General features: G+C 29.7%; 2 protein-coding genes across 2 annotated transcripts; both read left to right on the top strand.

The window, feature by feature from the left end:
• The first annotated feature begins 6,823 nt into the window (after positions 1-6,823).
• LOC120089717 lies at positions 6,824-9,505 on the top strand. The gene is made up of 4 exons (XM_039047084.1): positions 6,824-7,238; positions 7,338-7,448; positions 8,517-8,585; positions 9,151-9,505. Exons 1-4 carry the CDS (start codon positions 7,089-7,091, stop codon positions 9,199-9,201), a joined length of 381 nt encoding a protein of 126 aa, XP_038903012.1. The 5' UTR covers positions 6,824-7,088; the 3' UTR covers positions 9,202-9,505.
• A 227-nt stretch (positions 9,506-9,732) lies between these two features.
• LOC120089716 (transcription factor MYB27-like) lies at positions 9,733-11,532 on the top strand. Its single transcript, XM_039047083.1, has 4 exons — positions 9,733-10,424; positions 10,646-10,775; positions 10,876-10,976; positions 11,068-11,532. Exons 1-4 carry the CDS (start codon positions 10,292-10,294, stop codon positions 11,412-11,414), a joined length of 711 nt encoding a protein of 236 aa, XP_038903011.1. The 5' UTR covers positions 9,733-10,291; the 3' UTR covers positions 11,415-11,532.
• The last annotated feature ends 7,906 nt before the right edge of the window (positions 11,533-19,438 follow it).

The raw sequence follows: 19,438 nt of genomic DNA, 5'->3' as shown, positions 1-19,438 counted from the left end.
ACACAATTAACCATATATTTTAGAGTTCAGTTCTTCCTTTTAGCTAACCATTTTGTTGTGGTGTATAGGTGCTGTAGTTTGATGGATTACCATCAACTTCACATAATTCATAAAGTGATAATGATTCATATTCACCATTTCTATTTGATCTAAGCACATTTACTTTCTTCTTAAGTTGATTTACAACTTCTGCTTTATATGTTTTTTAAACATTAAAGGTTTCATCTTTATTATGTAATAAATATACATAGCAATATTTACTACAATCATCTGAATGTGACAAAGTATCTCTTACCACCTTATGTAGAAGTACTTTTCATGTCACATATATTACTGTGGATTGAATCAAGTAACTTATTATTTCTTTCCATAGATGAAACTGACTTTCTAGTAAACTTTGATTCAACACGAACTTCATATTTGTGTCTATTATCAATGTTAAAATTAGGTAATAGTCCTAAGCTTACCATTCTATTTAAAGAACGATAATTGACATGTCCAATCTAGAACGTCATACATAACACAACTCAATAATATAAGCAGAAGAGTTGACATTATTATTATTCTTTGGCATTTGTGTCAGTACATTCATTTTGAACATGTCATCACTCAGATAGTCTTTTCACACATACATACCCTCTTTGTCAGAATAAAATTTTCTGACTTAAATACAAGCTTGAAATCATTTATATTAAGTAGAGTTCCGACCTAGATTCTCTTGAATCTCTTGCACATGCCACACATCATTGAGGGTAAGTATCTTTCCAGAAGTCCATATCAGCAGGATCTTCCCTTTGCCTTCCACAGAGCCGGTTAAAGTATTTTCCATGTACAACTTATTGTTGCCATGTAACTTCTTCATATGTAACAAATAATGATTTGTCGTTACAAATGTGCCTAGTAGCACCAGTATCAATCCACCAATTTTGGTGTTTAAAGCCATATTTACCTCGGAAATGATGGCAACCAAATCATCATTTTTCACGACATTGGCTTGATTATTGAAATTTTGTCCCTTCTTGTGCTTGCACATTATAGTAGTATGGTCATTCTTACCACAAACCCAACAATTTCCTTGAATGTGCTTGCTAGTATCATTCCTTGACCCATTATTCACTTCTTTCTACTAAAAATTCTACTTCTTGGGTTTATGTTTTGAAGCTTCAGCAATGTAACCCTTAGTTTCAACTTCTAGCGAAGTTTTATCTTCTTTTCTGTTATCCTCTTCTATATAGAGTTTTAGCCCGAGGTCCTCCATGGATAACTCCTTCTGCTTGTGTTTTAGATAGCATTTGAAGCCCTTCCAAGAAGGAGGCAACTTCTCAATCACAACAACAACTTGAAATGGCTCAATAATGTCTAATCCTTCACTTTGCAAATAACTGATGATAATTTGCAATTCTTCCATCTAATTGACTATCAACTTGGTAAGAATTTTCCCACAAGGAATTTCTTAGTACCAGCATCTTCTAGCTTGTACTTCTTGCCTAATCTCTCCTGCAATAGTTTTGATGCACTGTAGGTATTGTAATTGACATTATACAAAGTGTCCTCAAGACCACTGAGCATACAATTATGACATAGGAAGCCTGAATACATCCATGCTTACTTTGCAACTTCCGATTTAGGAGTTACAATATTTAGAGGGGTAATTGTGCAATCTTCCTTCAAAATATGATCAAGATTCAGTGTGGTGAGATAGAATATCGTCTTTTATTTCCATCTCTTGAAGTTGTCTCCCTTAAATAGTTTTTCAACATGAGGTCTGACAATGAGCGATCTTATCATGGTTGAAGTAGAAAGATTGGTGGAGGAGTTTGTAACTATGAGTTCAAATACTAATTGTCTTTAGATTGTTAGGGGAAAATGATATAAATATAAAACTGAATACACTAGCAAACTGATTACACCTAGTTACTAGAAATAATACACTCAATGTATAATATTCAAACTCAAACGAAAGCCAGATGGTGTAACCCGCTTGTCATGGATTTGAATCCTCTAAAAATCAATATTTTTAGACTTTTTCGATTTTTATTTTTATTTTTTGAATTATCCGATTCTTATATTAAAATTCAATATCTCATCCAAATATTTTTTAACTTTTCTTTATTTGTGCATGAATTTAATATTAAATTATAAATTTTAAATACTTAGATTTATATTTTTTTTTAAAAAAATCAATATGTAAATTTCAATATTTTTTGGAATTTTAAATTTTGTAAAGTGGTGGTTGAATTAGATGTGAGGCAAGATTATTTAAGACAATAACTCGAGTGAGAGATGAAAATGTCATTAAAATTTGGCAATATTTGAAGGATATATTTAATTGTATTTAGTTTTGCCTCAAGACTTAATTGTATTAGATGATATGCATTTTTTATAATTTATTTTTCGATAGTTAATGTATGACATATCTTTTTTTATATAAAAGAAATAAGAAACAAAAACAAGAAATAGTTATCTAACAAGTTTTTGTTTCCTTTCTCTTTTTCAATAAATAGTAAATATGAATAATTATCAAATATATTCACGTTTCTAGTTCTTAAAATACAGAAATGAGAAACAAGAAATAGGAAATGTGAAACATGAATGTTATCAAAGGAGTCCTTAGTAATTCTTCAAAATATAAAATCAAATCAAATAAATACAAAAAATGAAACATTTATCAAATTTAACTCAATTGAGTTTTTACTTGACAACCATAACTCATTCAAATTTAAAAAACTACAAATTTAACTTTCATACATGTTAAATTTGTACATAAAACATCATTTTAATTTGAAGTTTTTAAACAATGAATTTAATATACACAATTAAATTCATTTTACGTTTCAAATCTTCACCAAACTTTTACTTTCTTGCATTGTATATATCCAACAATAACGTAGAAAGGTTTGTTACTTAAAGCACTCAAAAAAAGATATAGCAACATTTTTATTGAAAATATCTTTAAATGCTTAAACTAAAAGGTATTTTAAAAAGAATCTCTAGCCTCAGAGTTTTGGTTCAAAATGTTAAATTTGCTTTGGAGGTGTCTTCTTTTATTAGCTAGTAATCATTCGAAAATAGAGCCAAATTAACATCGTTTATAATGTTCGAATATTTTTTAATTTAATCCCTCTTCTTTCAAAGTTTGAATTTAGTCTTTTTATGGTTTACATTTTAAATTTAATTTTTTTTAAATCATTAATGAACGTTAAATTTTGACATTATAATAAACTTATAAATCATCTAATAAAAAAAAGTTTCAAAATACCTTAAAATTGTAAAAGATTGGTACAAATTTGAAGTTTTCCTTTCTTAGACGATTTATTTTCCTCTCAAGCTCTCCTTCCTCTTTGTAATTTAATCTCTATGTTTCCTTTAAATTTTCCAAGTTTCATTGCTCCCAATAGTTGTTTTAATTAATTTTTATTTTCTTAAAAATAAATTATTGTCTCATGTCATTGTCACCGCACACTACATTAATTTAAGTCTCATTTGATAACTATTAAAAATTATTTTTATTTTTGGAATTTGGCTAAGAATTCAACTATCAAAACATGGTAAGAGGTAAGAAATGTCGATAACATAGCCTTAATTTTAAAAAAACAAAAATTAAAAATAAAATAGTTACCAAACGGTATTTAGTTTTTTTTTTTTTTTTTTAATAATATTTTTATATTATTAATTTAATTATTTTTACCAATTAAGAGTTAAATTGGTTATTGCAGAGTGCAGAGCTTGCAATCAAAGGCAGATAGACTCAATTGTCGGCCCATCTGAGTATGTTGTCTGAGCTCGAAACCTTTCTCGATAAAGATCAAATATGTCGATTTGTACGAATTCATATAAAAACAAAGTTTAAAAAGATAATTTTCTTCTCGATTGAATATTACTAGAAAATGAATTATCTGGCGAAGAACAATCTATAGGTCCACGTTTGAAACCCATCTTCTTCAATCCCCATTTGAAACCACCGTCTACGATTTATCGCAAAAGCTAGCCCTAGATCTCAGATTTTAAAGTGGCGTTTTACTTTTTTTGGTTTGAACCGGTTTTAATTCTGAATCAACCTAACTTCAACCAATCTGTATCTTGGATGGCAGGCCACCTCACACTTTTGTTAAGTGTTAGATCTTAACAATTACTTTAAATAGGGGTGTACATGTTGTACACGTTATGATATTTGTTAACTGTTAGATCTTAACAAATATAACAATTTAAAAAATATATATAAAAAATTCAAAAATTAAGAAATCAAATTTTAAACAAATAGGTATATATATATATATATAATTTGGGTTGGGTTGGGTCAACTCAAATCTCAATACAAATTTTAAAATTTCATTTGGAAAAATGACAAAAAAGTTTCAAAATTATAAAAATAACAAAACGAATTTATATAATAAAAAATACTAATTAATAAAGGACAAAACTACCCTAAAATAACAAAATTAAGTACAAATAAAAATGTAAAGACTGTTTCAAAAACAACACGATACACTCTAATATAAGTGGACTTCCTCCCAATGAGAAAGAGCAAAGTTGATTTTAGAAAAGTTAATGATTAAGTTTGACACCAAACCAATTGTAGGGAGTCTCATCATCCTCATTCCATGTGACCATTTTGCTCATTGGATCTTAAAAGTCAACTTTAAACACTATCAATCACATTACATCATTGTTGAAAATGATGTTCAAAGTAGAAACAGGTGTGCAAGCGAAAAAAGGTCGGCAACCTAGTGAGGATGGTCTTTAAAAGCTAGCCAATATGATGGAATTCAAGAAAGAGTTGCTGAACCAACGATGAAAGACATGAAATTGCTAACGAGAAAATGAGATTTTGGGCATCTAAGTGAAGAAGATGAAGAAATGAGATTTAGGGTTCTTTGTTATCTTCTTTTAAAAAAAATAAAATAATAATAATAATAATAATAATAATAACAACTGAAAAATATACGTATACACACCTTTCAAACATTTAAAATTGAATTTCCATTTATATGTTTCTTTTTAGGTTCAACATGTTTGTATATAAAAAAATTGAAAACATCGAAAATATAAAGAAAAAAAGATCAAATTAATTTGATAACAATATGCATAAAATAATAATAATAAATATTTAGATACAATTGAATTTATAACAAACATATACACAAATAAAAAATTAGTTGAATAAAATCAAATTTGATAATAAAAAAAATAAACTCAAACGTAAGAAAAAAAGTAAGTTTTTGTTTATTTTGATTAAAAAAATCATTAAGTAGTTAGATAAAATCTAATTTAATAATAAAATATAAATTCATATATAATTGGGGAAAAAATTAGTAAGAGAGTTTGTTTATTTACAATTCCACTTATTCATGATTCCCTTTTCATAAGTTTCAACAATTATTTATAACTTCATCAACGATTGCAAAAATCAATACTTATTTGTTTGTCAAAAAGATAAATTAATGATATAATAATATAATAAGATGATAATGAATAAAAGGTAATTAAAAATACAAAAAATGATCAAATTTAAATGAAATATACTGTTTATTAGATGATAATATGCATAAGATTTTTCGTAAAATCCTAATTAAAAAAAATAATCCGAATTTAGAATAATAAAAAATTATAAAATAATATAAAATCTAATGTGTTATGAATTAAAATCCAAATGGTGATAAACAAATTAAATATTGATTAATTCTGAATATTTTTGAAAAGTGGTTAAATCAAATAAAAATAAATAGCTAATTTGAATTAGCTAGGAGAGAAAAATGAGAAGTAGTTATCAAAATCTAATTTTTATATTAAAAATAAATTTAAATTTCAAAAGAGGGAAAATGAGAAAGAGATTGGTTTAAATCAAATCTTAATTGTAAAGTTATAGTAAAAACAATACCTTGTTAAAGAAATACAAGAAAACCTACATCAAACCTTTGTTCTTGTGCAATCAAGGCATGATCATTTTGTTTAGAAAGTGTTCTTCCTTTTCCAAAAATGTTAAAATAATATCAAAAATAGCATATACAACTACTTTATTAAAAATATGAGAAATATACAACTAATTCATTAGAAATGTATGTATACAATCATGAAACAATATAGAGATTTGAATAAAATATAGAGATAAAAGAAGTTTTAATAATATATGGATATTTCAAATATAAATTTGATAAAAAAAAAAAATCTGAATATTTTTTTAAGGTGAGATAAATTCGAAAAGTTGTTAAATAGAATGTAAAAAAAAAAAAAAAAAAAAAATTAAATATACAAATTATGTTAACTTTAGCAAACTTAGGAGGGCAGTTGTCGTGACAAACATTAACAATTACCCCGTATATATAACTCGATCCTGTTTTTTATTTTGGAATTAACTGGTATTTGTAGACAATGGCAAATAAGAGATTTAGAAATTTGTGGTCATGTGCATATCACATGAGTTGTCATAATTCTTTCCATGGGCGGTTTTACTATTTTTCAAAATGAAAACTTAAATAAAGCCATACACTCCAATTTCTCAATTTTTTTTAGCCAACCCATAATAAACACAACCCAACCCAATAAAAAAAAAAATTTAACCCAACCCAACAAAACTAACTCAATTCAACCTTTATATTTTGAATTGATAGTCCGGATTGATTATTTGAACAGTAACTAAATCATAACCATGTTCAAAGTTTGTGGACTAAATCATTACCTGAGCTTTCAGGGATCGATACTTTATTGGGTAAATGGACTAAATGTGATTTTTAATAATAAATAATAAATAATTATTTTTATTTGTTTATTTTTTTTTTTTTTTTAAAAAAAACATACTTTGTATCCATTGGTTTTTCCAACCTTCTTCTCGATGAGAAGTTTGGGAAGATTTATGGCGGCGACCTTTATTTGCTATCCAATGGATATTTCTATGTATTTTGTGATGGGGTTTTAAGGCTAAGAAACGCGGCTGATACTTAATCGACTTCTTTGTCATCTTCCGTCCTCATCTTCTCTGCACTCCATTCATTTCTTCACGATTATCCGCATCTTTTCTCCTTCACCCTTCTTCTGATCACTTGGTTTTTAGTCGAAGAAGAAGCAACCCCATCAACTCCGGCCAGCCAATTATGTCCAAGAAAGGGCTCGGCGGTGGAGCCGCGCTTTCGAAGGACGCGCCTTGGAGGGCCTCCAGCAAGCCCATTCCCAAAATCCACCATGCTCCTCTGCTCCGCATTTCCCAATCCCCCTTTTCCAATTACGCCCTCTCCGTAATGAAGGCAAACCCTCTCATTCTCTTCCCTTCTTCTGTTCTTACTCACTGGGTTTTTGTTTCATTCTTTTCTTGATTTTGGGGATATCTTGATTTTGTTTTGCAGCATCCTGATCCGATTGGAAGTGGGTTGGCTACGGATGCCATTTTAGAAGCGGCTGGGCCTGATTGTATTGTACCTGGACAATCTGCACCTGTTAAATTACTTGGTCTCAAGGTACTTTTTTTCTGTCCCATCTTTTGTTGTTGTAACCCTTGTTTGATTTTTCTGGGATTACTTGAATTTTCAATTTCTGGGGTTTTCTTAGGTTTGCTCACTCGAATTCAGCGTGTTTGTATTTGGTTAACTGGCCTTACTAATTGCTTCTACATTGTTTGGTGGTTTTGAATTACCAGTAAATGAATTATGTATCGATGCTACAACTTTTAGATGGTGATTTTGCTTGAAAATGAGTTAAAATTGGACATTTACCTTTAGGAGCTTGAAAGAGAAGTAGTGAATGAACTGAAAACCCTTTATTTAGTATTCTCTGGGCACTGTACACACGTATTTAAAGAGTGGAAGAACATATTCTAATGCAAACAACTTATTAACTTAACCAATTTAGTCATAAGATTGTGTGTAAATTTTAACAAACTAACTACTTTAGTAACAAACTGATGGTGTGTGTGACTTCTGAGGTAACTAAATACTTTTTCATTTACACTTTTGTGTGTTTTGGAGAAACTAATAGTTCAGAGTTCTTCCAAAAAAAAAAAAAAACACTTCTAATCATGTAACCAATGGAAGAAGTTATGCTGAACACACTCTGACTCATCAACACTCAGATTTTCCATCAGTTTCTAAGATTTTATCTTGTTCTGTATCTACTAGGTATGGCTATCGAGTTCTAAGCGTCGTATTCAGGGTATTTTGCATGTATCAAAATATTCTTCTTTATGAGAACATACATGAAAATGCTATCAAGATATCAGATTCTTAGCCTGTTAAGTATTTTGTAACTGAGTAAAAGATGGGGACGAATCTTAAAGTTATATTGGATATTCTGAGAGAGTTTTTGAACTCTTGAATGTTTAAAGTAAGATGTACTACCTTTCTATATTATCAATACAGTTTACGATTGACTACTGTCATTTATGCTATCAGAAAAATGTTTAGATGCTATGGTTTAATTGTAGGGTGGATGCCAGTACTGCCTTACCATTACTAAATTGAATCAATATTTTGAGTTTATAAAAACTGCTTTTGCTTTATATTTTGTCTTATTATGCCATTTGTGGACAGGTATGGCCCATTGATCTCGATCTGAAGGTTCTTGAGCCTGTCGGCCGAGAGCTTAAATTACTTGGAAAGGTAAATGGACAAAATTCTATATCCGTGTTTTGTAAAGTTTTTTCCCTTTATGTATGTTTTTCAGTGCTTGAAATTATATAGATTGATTTTACTTTTGAAAAACCTTATCATCTCCCAACCCAATCTTGGAGCTAGCCTTGGGTGGGCAAGACCTCCTCAAGAATTAGTACCGACTGTAGGAGTGATTCATGATCAATAACCCAGTTATAGGAAGAACAAAGAATGTAATTGGTCAGTATTGGAACCGTGATTAGTTCTTTTATGTGTTTTTTAATTGGATATCGTGCTGCAGACTATCCACATTGTAGAAACTTGAAATCAGGACAAGTTTTTGTCCTTACTTCAGATATTCATCATATCAGATTTTGGGTGAAGTAGGATGTACTATGTAGTTCTTCTATTCTTATTGCCCCTTCTATATGCAAAACATGTTCTTGGAGTTGAAACAATATTGACACAAATTGGATCATTTTAGTTTTATCCTCGAGACATTGAGGAATCTGACCTGCATTTTTTTATTATTATCACCATTCTCATTCTTCTGATTTTTTTCTTTCCTCTGAAGTTTATGGATGATGCGGTGAACCTCATGAACAAGTCATTTATAGATCGCTAGACGTAGCAGTTCTGATCAATGAAGAGTTGCATAGAAGCTGCAATTTTAGCAGGCTCTGTGAGTGGCAACTTACCCACCAGAATCGCCTCTTGATAATTTCCTTTCTCTTCGTACTGAATCCTCTCATGTAAAACCAGTCTCTGGCCTCCAAAAGCGATTTTGTTACTGCTTTTTTTGTGGCTTTTCATTTCGACTCTTAAACAGTCAGTGAAGTGCCTTGTAAGGTTTTTCCATGGGGTTTCGATTGATAAAGGTTATTGTGTAAAATAAGCCGTAGTTAATAGCTTATATCCATTTTTCACTCTCTTTGCTCAAGTCACTACCAAAACACTATTGGTTTCTGTTTGTACACCATGGTTTTTACAGCAACAAATGGCAACAATAATCAAAATGAAGGTTATTGATCATCATGTTAAATGATATAGGGACTACTGCACATTGTGTGTTTGTAGTTTGAGGATTTTAAAAATCTTATGATAACAGTTTCCATAATTCAATAGTTGCAAAAACAGCCAATCTACCATTCCGTGAATACTAGCTTTATTATTATATAACTCATTTGTACCACATTCTTACATGAATTCGCACTTTCTCAACCATAGGTTTTAGAATATACAGTTCAGAAAATGATGACAACATTGACAAGCATATTTTTTTTATTCGCTTACAAAAAAACTAACCTTCATTGAAAAAAAAAAATGAAAGAATGAGCACATTGCTGACGCTTCCATTAAAGGTTATATTGCATCCTATCATCCATCTTTCAAAATTCATCTGCTGCTGAATAATGCCATCAATATCTGAACATAAAATGTTGAAGTTGTGGATATTCTAAACAATCTGAGGATAATGCAAAAAAGTAGTGATGAAACTTTCATTCCTACTTAAATGGCCAAATTGGGTATGGTCTCAGAACAGATTCATGTAATCCAAATGGTGAGTGGTGGGGTAGGCCTTGGAATTGGAGTCTCTATCTATTGATCCACGTTGGATTTTCTGGTCACCTTCCCTTTTTCTTCTTTCCCTGCACTTTTTTGCACACATGTTTCCTGTATAAATTCAACTTGAGAGCTTAGAGTAAGGATCAGAAATGGCCAATCAATCAGCCCTTCAAAGTGAAAAACTGCGCAGAGGACCTTGGCTTGAAGAAGAAGATAGGAAGCTCACCATATTTGTGACTCGCATGGGGGAGAGAAAATGGGACTTGATTGCCAAAGCTTCTGGTATGACTACTCTTTGTTATTTGTCAAACGCATTGATTACACGATATTGTCTACTTGAGGCCAGAATCTACACGGTTTTGATTGCCTATGTTTTTTTTCTTTGCAAGAGTAGACAATGTACCTAGAAAAAATAGTCAGTAAATACGTCTTGTGTTGGTCATCAGCCAAGTTTTCTCGTTGCATTTAATTTTATTGGCCAATGTTTGTTGGTTTGTTTGCAGGGCTTGAGAGAAGTGGGAAAAGCTGCAGATTCAGATGGCTTAACTATCTCCGCCCCAATCTTAAACACGATCGTATAAATTCCGAGGAAGAAGAAATCATTCTGAAACTTCATAAGAAATGGGGTAACAAGTAAGGACTAAAAAGCTCTCATTTTAACATGTGGATGAGGCAAAATTTGGAACTTTATTGCTCTGTCAGCATCATCATATCCCAATTCATCTTCTTATAGATGGTCGAGAATTGCGCAATGGCTTCCAGGAAGAACTGATAATGAGATCAAGAACTACTGGAGAAGCCATTTGAGGAAAAAGTTCCCAATTCAACTTGAAGGTTCATGGAAAAATCTGTGTTGGTTCTTGATATCTCAATCACATATAATTGTCTCTATTGATTTGTTGAAGTTTCTTCAATTGTTGTGCAGAGTGCAAAGGAAAACATGGGAAACAGGACAAAGTTTCATCGAAGAAATGTGGTGCAGGAAGTCCAAGGCATGACCATAATGAGAGGAAGGACATTCCATTGTGCAATATTTCTTGCAATCATTTTGGGTTCTCCAACTTTGAGATCACGAGTTCGCCTTATGAAATTCGGGTATCGAATTGGATTTCGCATCAGTTGGCAAATGAGAAGCATGAAGTGAATCATCATCATGAAGATTGTAACAGTTTGGACTTCTGTTTTTGTTATCCAAATATGAACTTTGCAGAGAGAGATGATGAGACAGATCATTTCTGGGACTCCTTGGCTTCTCTTTGGGATATGGAATAATAGCAAATTATATGCAATCTTATTGTATTGTAAATCAAGTTGTAAATTTGGTTAATACAATATATGTAGAAGAAAAAAGTTATATATACTAACGTTTGGCATGTACTCCTTACTTTAAAGGCAGAGATTCGATCTTCATCTTTACATTTATTGTTCTAAATTTAAATAAATAAACGTATTTATACAAATACACACATATACAAATTAATAAAATATTCCAAGTTGGGAAGCTTTAAGAACGTAATCATAAAGCAGAATAGATAACATATCTCATAACTCAATTGTTTTGTACACTATAATCTTGTCGGGAGTGACCCAAAATGTTAAATGTGCAAGTTTTTGAGTGGATGTCATAGAATCTCCCATTAATATCTGAATATCATTGCAGAGAGAAACCATGTTTTTCTAAAAATATTTTTTGAATTAGTTAGGCACAGTATGGTAATCATTTTAGTCTTTGAGAAGTGTGTTTATATTCTCTTAATTTCCTACAATGACTTTCCCCATTTCTAATTAAAAAGATTTAAATTCTTAACCAAACTCCGAGATAAATAGGTTTTTCAAAACTTCATTTTTAGTTTTTAAAATCTGGTTTTATTTTTTAAAATATCAATAAAAAATAGATAATAAAACAAAAAAACCTGGAGGTGGTTTGAGTATTTATAAATTTAATTTTAACAAACCAAAAATTAAAAATTAATGTCTCGTTTGATAATCATCTTGTTTTTTTTTTTTTTGGTTTTTTAAAGATTATTTTCCCTTATTTTCTTACAATAATTTGCATCTTTAGTAACTATAAGAGTTGATTCTTAGCCAACATCCAAAAATAAATTTTTTTTTTTAAGAACTATTTTTTTAGTTTTAAAATACGACTTAGTTTTTGGAAACCTTGATAAAAGGTAGATAACAAAACTAAGAAATTTTGAGGTAAATTGGTATTTATAAGATTAATTTTAAAAAAAATTAAAAATAAAAGATCAAATGGTTATCGAAGAAAGTCTAAATAATTACCAAACAAAGAGTTATAAATCAATGAAATCGCGATATAACGCATGAGTAACTTCTCTCCAAAGTCTATAAGTTTAAATTCATATTGAAATGTAAATCCAAAATTAAAAAGTCGGATTCGTTTAGAAAATAATAATGGATTCAATTAAAAACAAGGTTGTAAGTCATGTTTTCACCATTTTTGATGTGTTTGATAGCATATTAAAAAATAGATTTTAATTCAAATAATTGTTAAAAATGTAAACATAATATATAAACTATAAAAGTAGTTCTTAGTCATCAATAAAAGTTAAGGTTCCCTATGATTCGTAGAACGTTAAAATTTAATCTTTATGACTTTTTTTAGAGAACTTGCGATTTAAAAGTTAGAATTAGATCATCGTGGTTTGATAATATCTCATAAACAGTTTCTTTGGTTGGATAAAACTCTAATTTTCTCCATAATATAGAGACCAAATTTGCAACTTAACCAAAAACTAAGGCCAACTATTTGATTTTTTATTTTTATTTTTTGAAATTGAAGTCTTTATTTACTTTTTACCAATAGTTTAAAAAAATCAAGACAAATTTTGAAAACTAAAAAAAAATAGTTTTAAAGAACTTGTTTTTATTTTTAAAACTTGGCTAAGAATTCAACCATTGTATTTAAGAAAACATTTTGGTCAAATAACAATTGTAGGAGTGAGGATTGAATCTTCAACTTCTTAGATTGAAGCACATGTCAATATCATTGAACTAAGCTCACATTGGCACGATTATTAATTACTTTATAAATATTTATATGTTGTAAATTTAGTATCATTATTCTTTTACAATATCATATAAGTTAAAATAAATTGTATTATATATAAAAGTGTTAATATATTATAGATCATATCTTTCATTAGAACATTTAGTGATTTATTTATTATTATAATAATTATTATATTTTTTTTTTTTGACTTTGGAATAAAATTGGGTCCGACCCATTGAAAACTGAACTGTTCATTGCTTATATTAGCGAACACTTTGATATTGATATTACATAAAATCTTAAACATTTATTATTGTTATGGTGATAACTCTTATCCCTTCTTTTTTTCCAGAGAGAGATGATCCTAAAATAAATAATTAAAAATGGTATTTACTTTAGAAATGAAACGAAAAGAATATGATGAAAGCAAATAATACCAAATATAGAAAAAGAAAAGGGTTGAAGGATAATGTTTTTGAGGTAAAAAAAGGAGTGGATTATTAATATTAAGACAATCTAGGGACTTGGTGGTGAAAGATGACATTGTTTCAAACAGTTTCTTTTATTATTATTATTTTTTTTTATTCTAGAATATGTTATTGGTGAAAGGGGCTTACAACCCTTTATCAGGGCAGCCAAAGTAGCCTAACAATTATATAGTCTTTAAGAACTTGAACTAAATTAAGATATAAAGTATTATAATCTATGTTCCAAGAATGTATCCAACCTAATTTTATCAATAAAAAAAAATATGGAGGATTGGCTGGTTTGACCTAATTCTTAATAATAAAAACAATAAATAAAAGTGGAAATAAAGAAAATTACACCAGCATATAACTCTAAAAGACCTATTTATACTATTAAAAAAATAAATCTAATAACACAATTTAAATACTAAGCAGTTTAAACAAATACCTCTTTCTTTTCTTTTTTTTTATTTTATTTTCTTTTTTTATTTTATTTTTTTAACCATGTGTTGAGTGGGAAAATCCAACTTCTGACTTTGAGATCGGTTATACTACAAGTTATTTTATGACAATTGAGCTATGCTCATATATTTGAGTAAATGAAATAAACAAGAATTATATATATATATATATATATCTCCAATATGTGGGATGAGAGGATCGAATTTTTGACTTTGAGATTAATAATACAAATACTATCTTAGTTGAACTATACTCATTTTAACTTCATTATTAATTTATTGAATATAAGAGATTCATTAAAAACTACATTTGTATTTTATATTTTCACATATAGATTTTGGTAGCTAATTCAAATATTCAAATAAATTCTCAAAATGTGTTTTATAATATATTTATAATCTATATAAAACTAATTCGAAAGTTAATCAATAAATATTAGGTTGAAGTTAAACTATTATTAATTTATTTATTACCATGTTTTATATTAAAAAAAATTGTGTAATTATTATTATTATTTATATCATATATTTATAATTGTGATTAAAATATATCTAAGTTATAACATGTGAAAAGCAATAGGATGACTCCCCCCTTGAAATACGAATATTAAACGGAAAGCACTTACAAGTATTGTAACAACAAAAATACTAACAACAAGTAAACAAGTAAAGACACACAAAAATTGGTAACCCAGTTCAGTAACAATCCACCTACGTTTAGGGAGCAGTGTGCCTAGGAAAGATAATTTCTTAATATTAAAGAGTTAGGCAGCTTACAACGTAATACTTATCTATAATATACGACCACTACAGTGACTCACGTAAAGCTCAACTCACTAACCACCTAGGTTTCCCTTAAATGTGAGACTCCATCTCTAGTGTACTTAGGCTTCCCCTAAGTTTGATAATTTAGTGTTAGACACTTCGGCTTCGAATAGTGTGTGAGACTCATCTCAATGAGATATCTTCCCCTTAGCAAGTGAACTCTCTTCACTGATGAATCTTCGGATCTCCCAAAGATGGAGAAGTCCTTCTCCAAAGCTGAGTCTTAGACTCCCATAAGAATGAGAATCCCTTTTTTGGCAACAATGGCTTAGGCTCCCACTAAGACTATGATTTACTTCAAAGTGCTGTACTTTAACGGATGAAGAACTTGCACAGCGGAATAGTAAGAAACAAGCGAAAAAATAACATTGTACAACAATGGTCATATAACAGAACATGTCTTGCTTGATTAACAAAAGCGACAACCCTGAATGTTTAGAATCGAATCTAAGAAAGGAAACTAATTTCTATATGAAAAGATAAATCGCACCTCAATAAAGGAAAATATCGGACATAAAAGTACAACCAGATATTTCCAAATAAGTGGAAGTACCACCATGCCTGAAAATAACAGAGCACATTATCTTCAAAATAACATCAATGTTAACCTTTCTTTCCTGAAGCTTCTGTATGAAGAATACAATATCACAAGAATCATTAGACAGTAGTTGGAGAATACGGCTACCAAAGGAAAACTCAACTAAAGCTTTGTCAGACTCATCAATATACTAAGCTGAGGTGGTAGTATTAATGTTAGGAATATTGGGGTTGATGCCCTAAATCTCGTGGTCTTATAGTTTATAATTGTATTTGAACAGACTTATGATTTATCTAATAAAATAAGTTGTATTTTATTTGGCATTTAGTTTCATTAACCCAAAAATCAATAAACTAAGATCCAAGATTATTAGGTATAACTTAAACATGTATATAGAGACATACAGGTAGATCATGTTTAAGTGATAACCCGAACGGTATGTAGTAGATAGATAAGGCTGGGTACCTTATCTTGGTGACACTACAAATACGGCTCGCTTTGTAGTTGTTACAATTGTTGTAAAGTTCTATAAATGATCTTGATCCTGATCATTCATGTGGAGACATGTGAGGAGGGTATCCTATACAAAGAGTTTGTATAAGATCGGACCACGAAATGAGTATTCTCTCTTTATAACACCATTGCTAGAAGATACTTACATTTCACTAGGATGACCATAAATGACCTGACCTAAATCTTGAATGAGTTGTGAGCTCTTGCCTATTAGGCGGTTCTAGCTTTGTTGACTCAATATGCCTACTATTTTGGGGATTCTTCTGATTGGGTAAGTAGACAAATTGTTCCCTTTTGTTAGGGTAAGTAGACAAATTTACTCCTTACCCTAACTACACAAGAAAAAATTCACTCATTCCCTTTTGTTAGGGTAAGTAGACAAATCGTTCCTTTAAAGGCTGATTCCGAGACTTGAACAATGTGGCACCACGTCCTCTCCTAAATCGAGAGGGGTTCGGTTATAGTTGAATTATAACTAATTGTTCATTATATGGATCAATGTTACTTAAGCAGTTAGATGTATCTACAGGGGTAAAACAGTAATTTTGACCCAATTGTACTTACAAACAGTTTATGAAGGGTCAATGCACTGTTGATTGATTTTATCTAATAGACATTGAAATATATCTACAGGGCAAAGAGTGCAACAGCCAATCTTAGTGGAGTGATCAGCAATTAATGAAGGTTAATTAATTTAATTAAAAATTTTAATTAATTAATCAAGTATCATTGAAGTTTAAATCTATAAGTCCATAAGGTTCCCTTGTTAGCTCAATAAGGATTAATGAGAATCGAATTGATTTTGGATTAATTTGAATTGATCAAATTAAATTAAAGAAAATTAATTCTATGAAATATAATTAATATAATCTATATGATAAATTAAATTAAAGTTTTATTAAGAGAAATAAATATTTGAATGTGATTCAAATATTAATTATATGAATTTAATTCATATAAAAACTATAGGTTATAAAATTAATATGAATATGATTCATATTAATACTATATGCTATATGAGAGAATAATAAACTAAAGGTTACATTATATGTGATATAATATAAACGATAGGACATATAACATATGGTTTATATGTATGTATGTATGTATGTATGTATATTACTAAAAAAATGAGGAGAGGGAAGGAGGGAGTTGTTTTGATGACTTCCCTCAATCCCTCTTAACCACACTCTTATATATGTGAAAAACAACACACAGAGAGGGACTACTTCTGAATAAAGTTTATCTTCTTCCTTCTTCCTCTCTATGAGCTCTTTATGTGAAAATTCTCTCAAAAGAAAAACCTTTTTCATTTCACCAAAATTCTTACAAGTGAACCCACTAAACTCCGCTTCAATTCTCATCCTAGAGAATAATGTGGAAGGTTGTGTGGTGGTGTCCACATCCTCATTGTCGTGTTCGTTAAGGTGAAACCAAGAGAAGATGACGATTCGTGATCTTGCTGTGAATGGGCGAGGAAGCGAGAAGACTTGGTACTTCAAAGGTGAGTTTCAAAGTTCCCTTTTTCTTTTAAAATTCGTAGTAGATAAAGTATGGTTAATTAATTTAATTTATCCATGTTTTTATCCTATGAGTTTTTCATGTTCTATAAAATGAAAATCGAGACACACGCATTCATATGCTTCTGATTTGTGGTATCCTAAACCCTTCAAGGTGTTGGGATTGATGTCCTAAATCTCGCGGGTCCAGTAGTTTGTATTTGTAATGTACAAATGTTTTATTTATTTAATAATATCTAAGGAATTTTATTCGAAATTTAGTAGCATTAACCCATAAAACCAATAAACTAACATCCGGGGTTATCTTTTGTAGCTTAAACATGTATGTCGAGACATACAGGTGGATCATGTTTAAGTGATAACCTAAATGGTCTATAGTAGATGGATAAGGCTGGTTACCTTATCCTGGTGATCCTGTAGATATTATAATTGTTGTAAAGTGCTATAAATGATATGATCCTGATCATTCATGAAGAGACATGTGAATAGGGGTGTTCTAAACAAAGAGGTTTGTATAAGACCAGATCACGAAATGATTAGTCTCATTATATAATACCATTAATAATAGAGACTTACATTTCACAAGGATGACCATAGGTGACATGACCTAAATCTTGAGTGAGTTGTGAACTCCTGAGCCTATGAAGGCGGTTCTTTGATTTGTATGGGTGAGAGTGGCTAGATTGCCAACTTAATAAGCCTACCATTTTTGGGATTCGTCTGATTGGGGAGATGGGAACACAACTACACAAGATAGAATTTAATCCTTCCCTGATGTCAAGGTAAGTTGATAAATTTCTCCCTTAAGGGCTAATTTCGTGGCTTGAACAATGTGGTGCCACACCTTCTCTTGTCTCGAGATGGATTTGGTCATAGTTGGACTATGACTTATTGTTCATTAGCAGGATCAATGGTACTTAAGGAGTTAAATGTAACTATAGGGGCAAAACGGTAATTTTGGCCCAAATGTACTTATGAGCAATTTGTGAAGCGTCATCGTGTTATTGACTAGTTATATCCAATAGATGTAGAAATATATTTGTAGTGCAAAGAGTACAGCTGTCAGTCTTTAGTGGAGTGATCGATAGCTAATGGAAATTAGGTAATTTAATTAAAGGAGTTTATTTAATTATCCAAGTACCATTGGAGCTTCAATTTACTGGTCCATAAGGTCCACTCTGTAACACAACTGGAATTAATTAAAAATCAAATTAATTTTGGATTAATTTGAATTGTTCAAATTAATCGAGGGATTAATTATATATGATATAATTAATATAATGTATTTGATACATTATAATATAAAGTTTAATTTGAGAGGATATAAATATTTGAATATGATTCAAAAATTAATTATATGAATTGGATTCATATATTTAATATAAATTTGATTTATATTAAATTTCATATATTAATGAGAGATTTTTTTTTAACTATAGGTTATATTATATTTGATATAATATAAACTATAGATTATTCATCATATTAGATATAACATATAGAATGATATACATTATTAATATAGTATATATATATATATATATATATTATATATATATATATTATATATATATATATTATATGTATATATGAATAATGATGGTTATTATATAATTATATATTGATTAAATTAAAATTGTTTTAATTTAATTATATATAATATAAAATTATTTTAACTCCCTCCCCTTATTTCTCTCTAAAATAATCGTGGGAAGTTAAGAAATATGTAGGATCTTCTTCTTGGTTGATTCTCTCTACATTCTATGGGTGAAAAAACACAGAACTTCTTCCTTGAAAAATTTCCTCTCAAAGAAAAGCTCTTTCTTCCAAATTAATTCTAGAACCCACACACTCTTGTAATTCTCAACCCTGATGAAAATACAGAGGAAAATCATGCGGTGGTAGTCATTTTAGTTTTTTGTTCATGAAAGATCGTGGAGAGGAGATTGCAAAGAATTA

This window comes from Benincasa hispida, chromosome 11 (assembly GCF_009727055.1).
Source record: "Benincasa hispida cultivar B227 chromosome 11, ASM972705v1, whole genome shotgun sequence".
NCBI classification, from domain to species: Eukaryota; Viridiplantae; Streptophyta; class Magnoliopsida; order Cucurbitales; family Cucurbitaceae; genus Benincasa; species Benincasa hispida.
The sequence above is the reverse complement of the archived record's forward strand: the minus strand, read 5'-3'. Positions and strand labels throughout refer to the sequence as shown.

Excerpts from the sequence above, each read along its gene's own strand:
- LOC120089717 (XM_039047084.1), top strand. The coding sequence starts at position 7,089 with ATGTCCAAGAAAGGGCTCGGCGGTGGAGCCGCGCTTTCGAAGGACGCG. Across the intron at positions 7,239-7,337 it reads ACGCCCTCTCCGTAATGAAG|CATCCTGATCCGATTGGAAG; the intron begins GCAAACCCTCTC and ends TTTGTTTTGCAG. Across the intron at positions 8,586-9,150 it reads AGCTTAAATTACTTGGAAAG|TTTATGGATGATGCGGTGAA; the intron begins GTAAATGGACAA and ends TTTCCTCTGAAG.
- LOC120089716 (XM_039047083.1), top strand. The coding sequence starts at position 10,292 with ATGGCCAATCAATCAGCCCTTCAAAGTGAAAAACTGCGCAGAGGACCT. Across the intron at positions 10,425-10,645 it reads CTTGATTGCCAAAGCTTCTG|GGCTTGAGAGAAGTGGGAAA; the intron begins GTATGACTACTC and ends GTTTGTTTGCAG. Across the intron at positions 10,977-11,067 it reads GTTCCCAATTCAACTTGAAG|AGTGCAAAGGAAAACATGGG; the intron begins GTTCATGGAAAA and ends ATTGTTGTGCAG.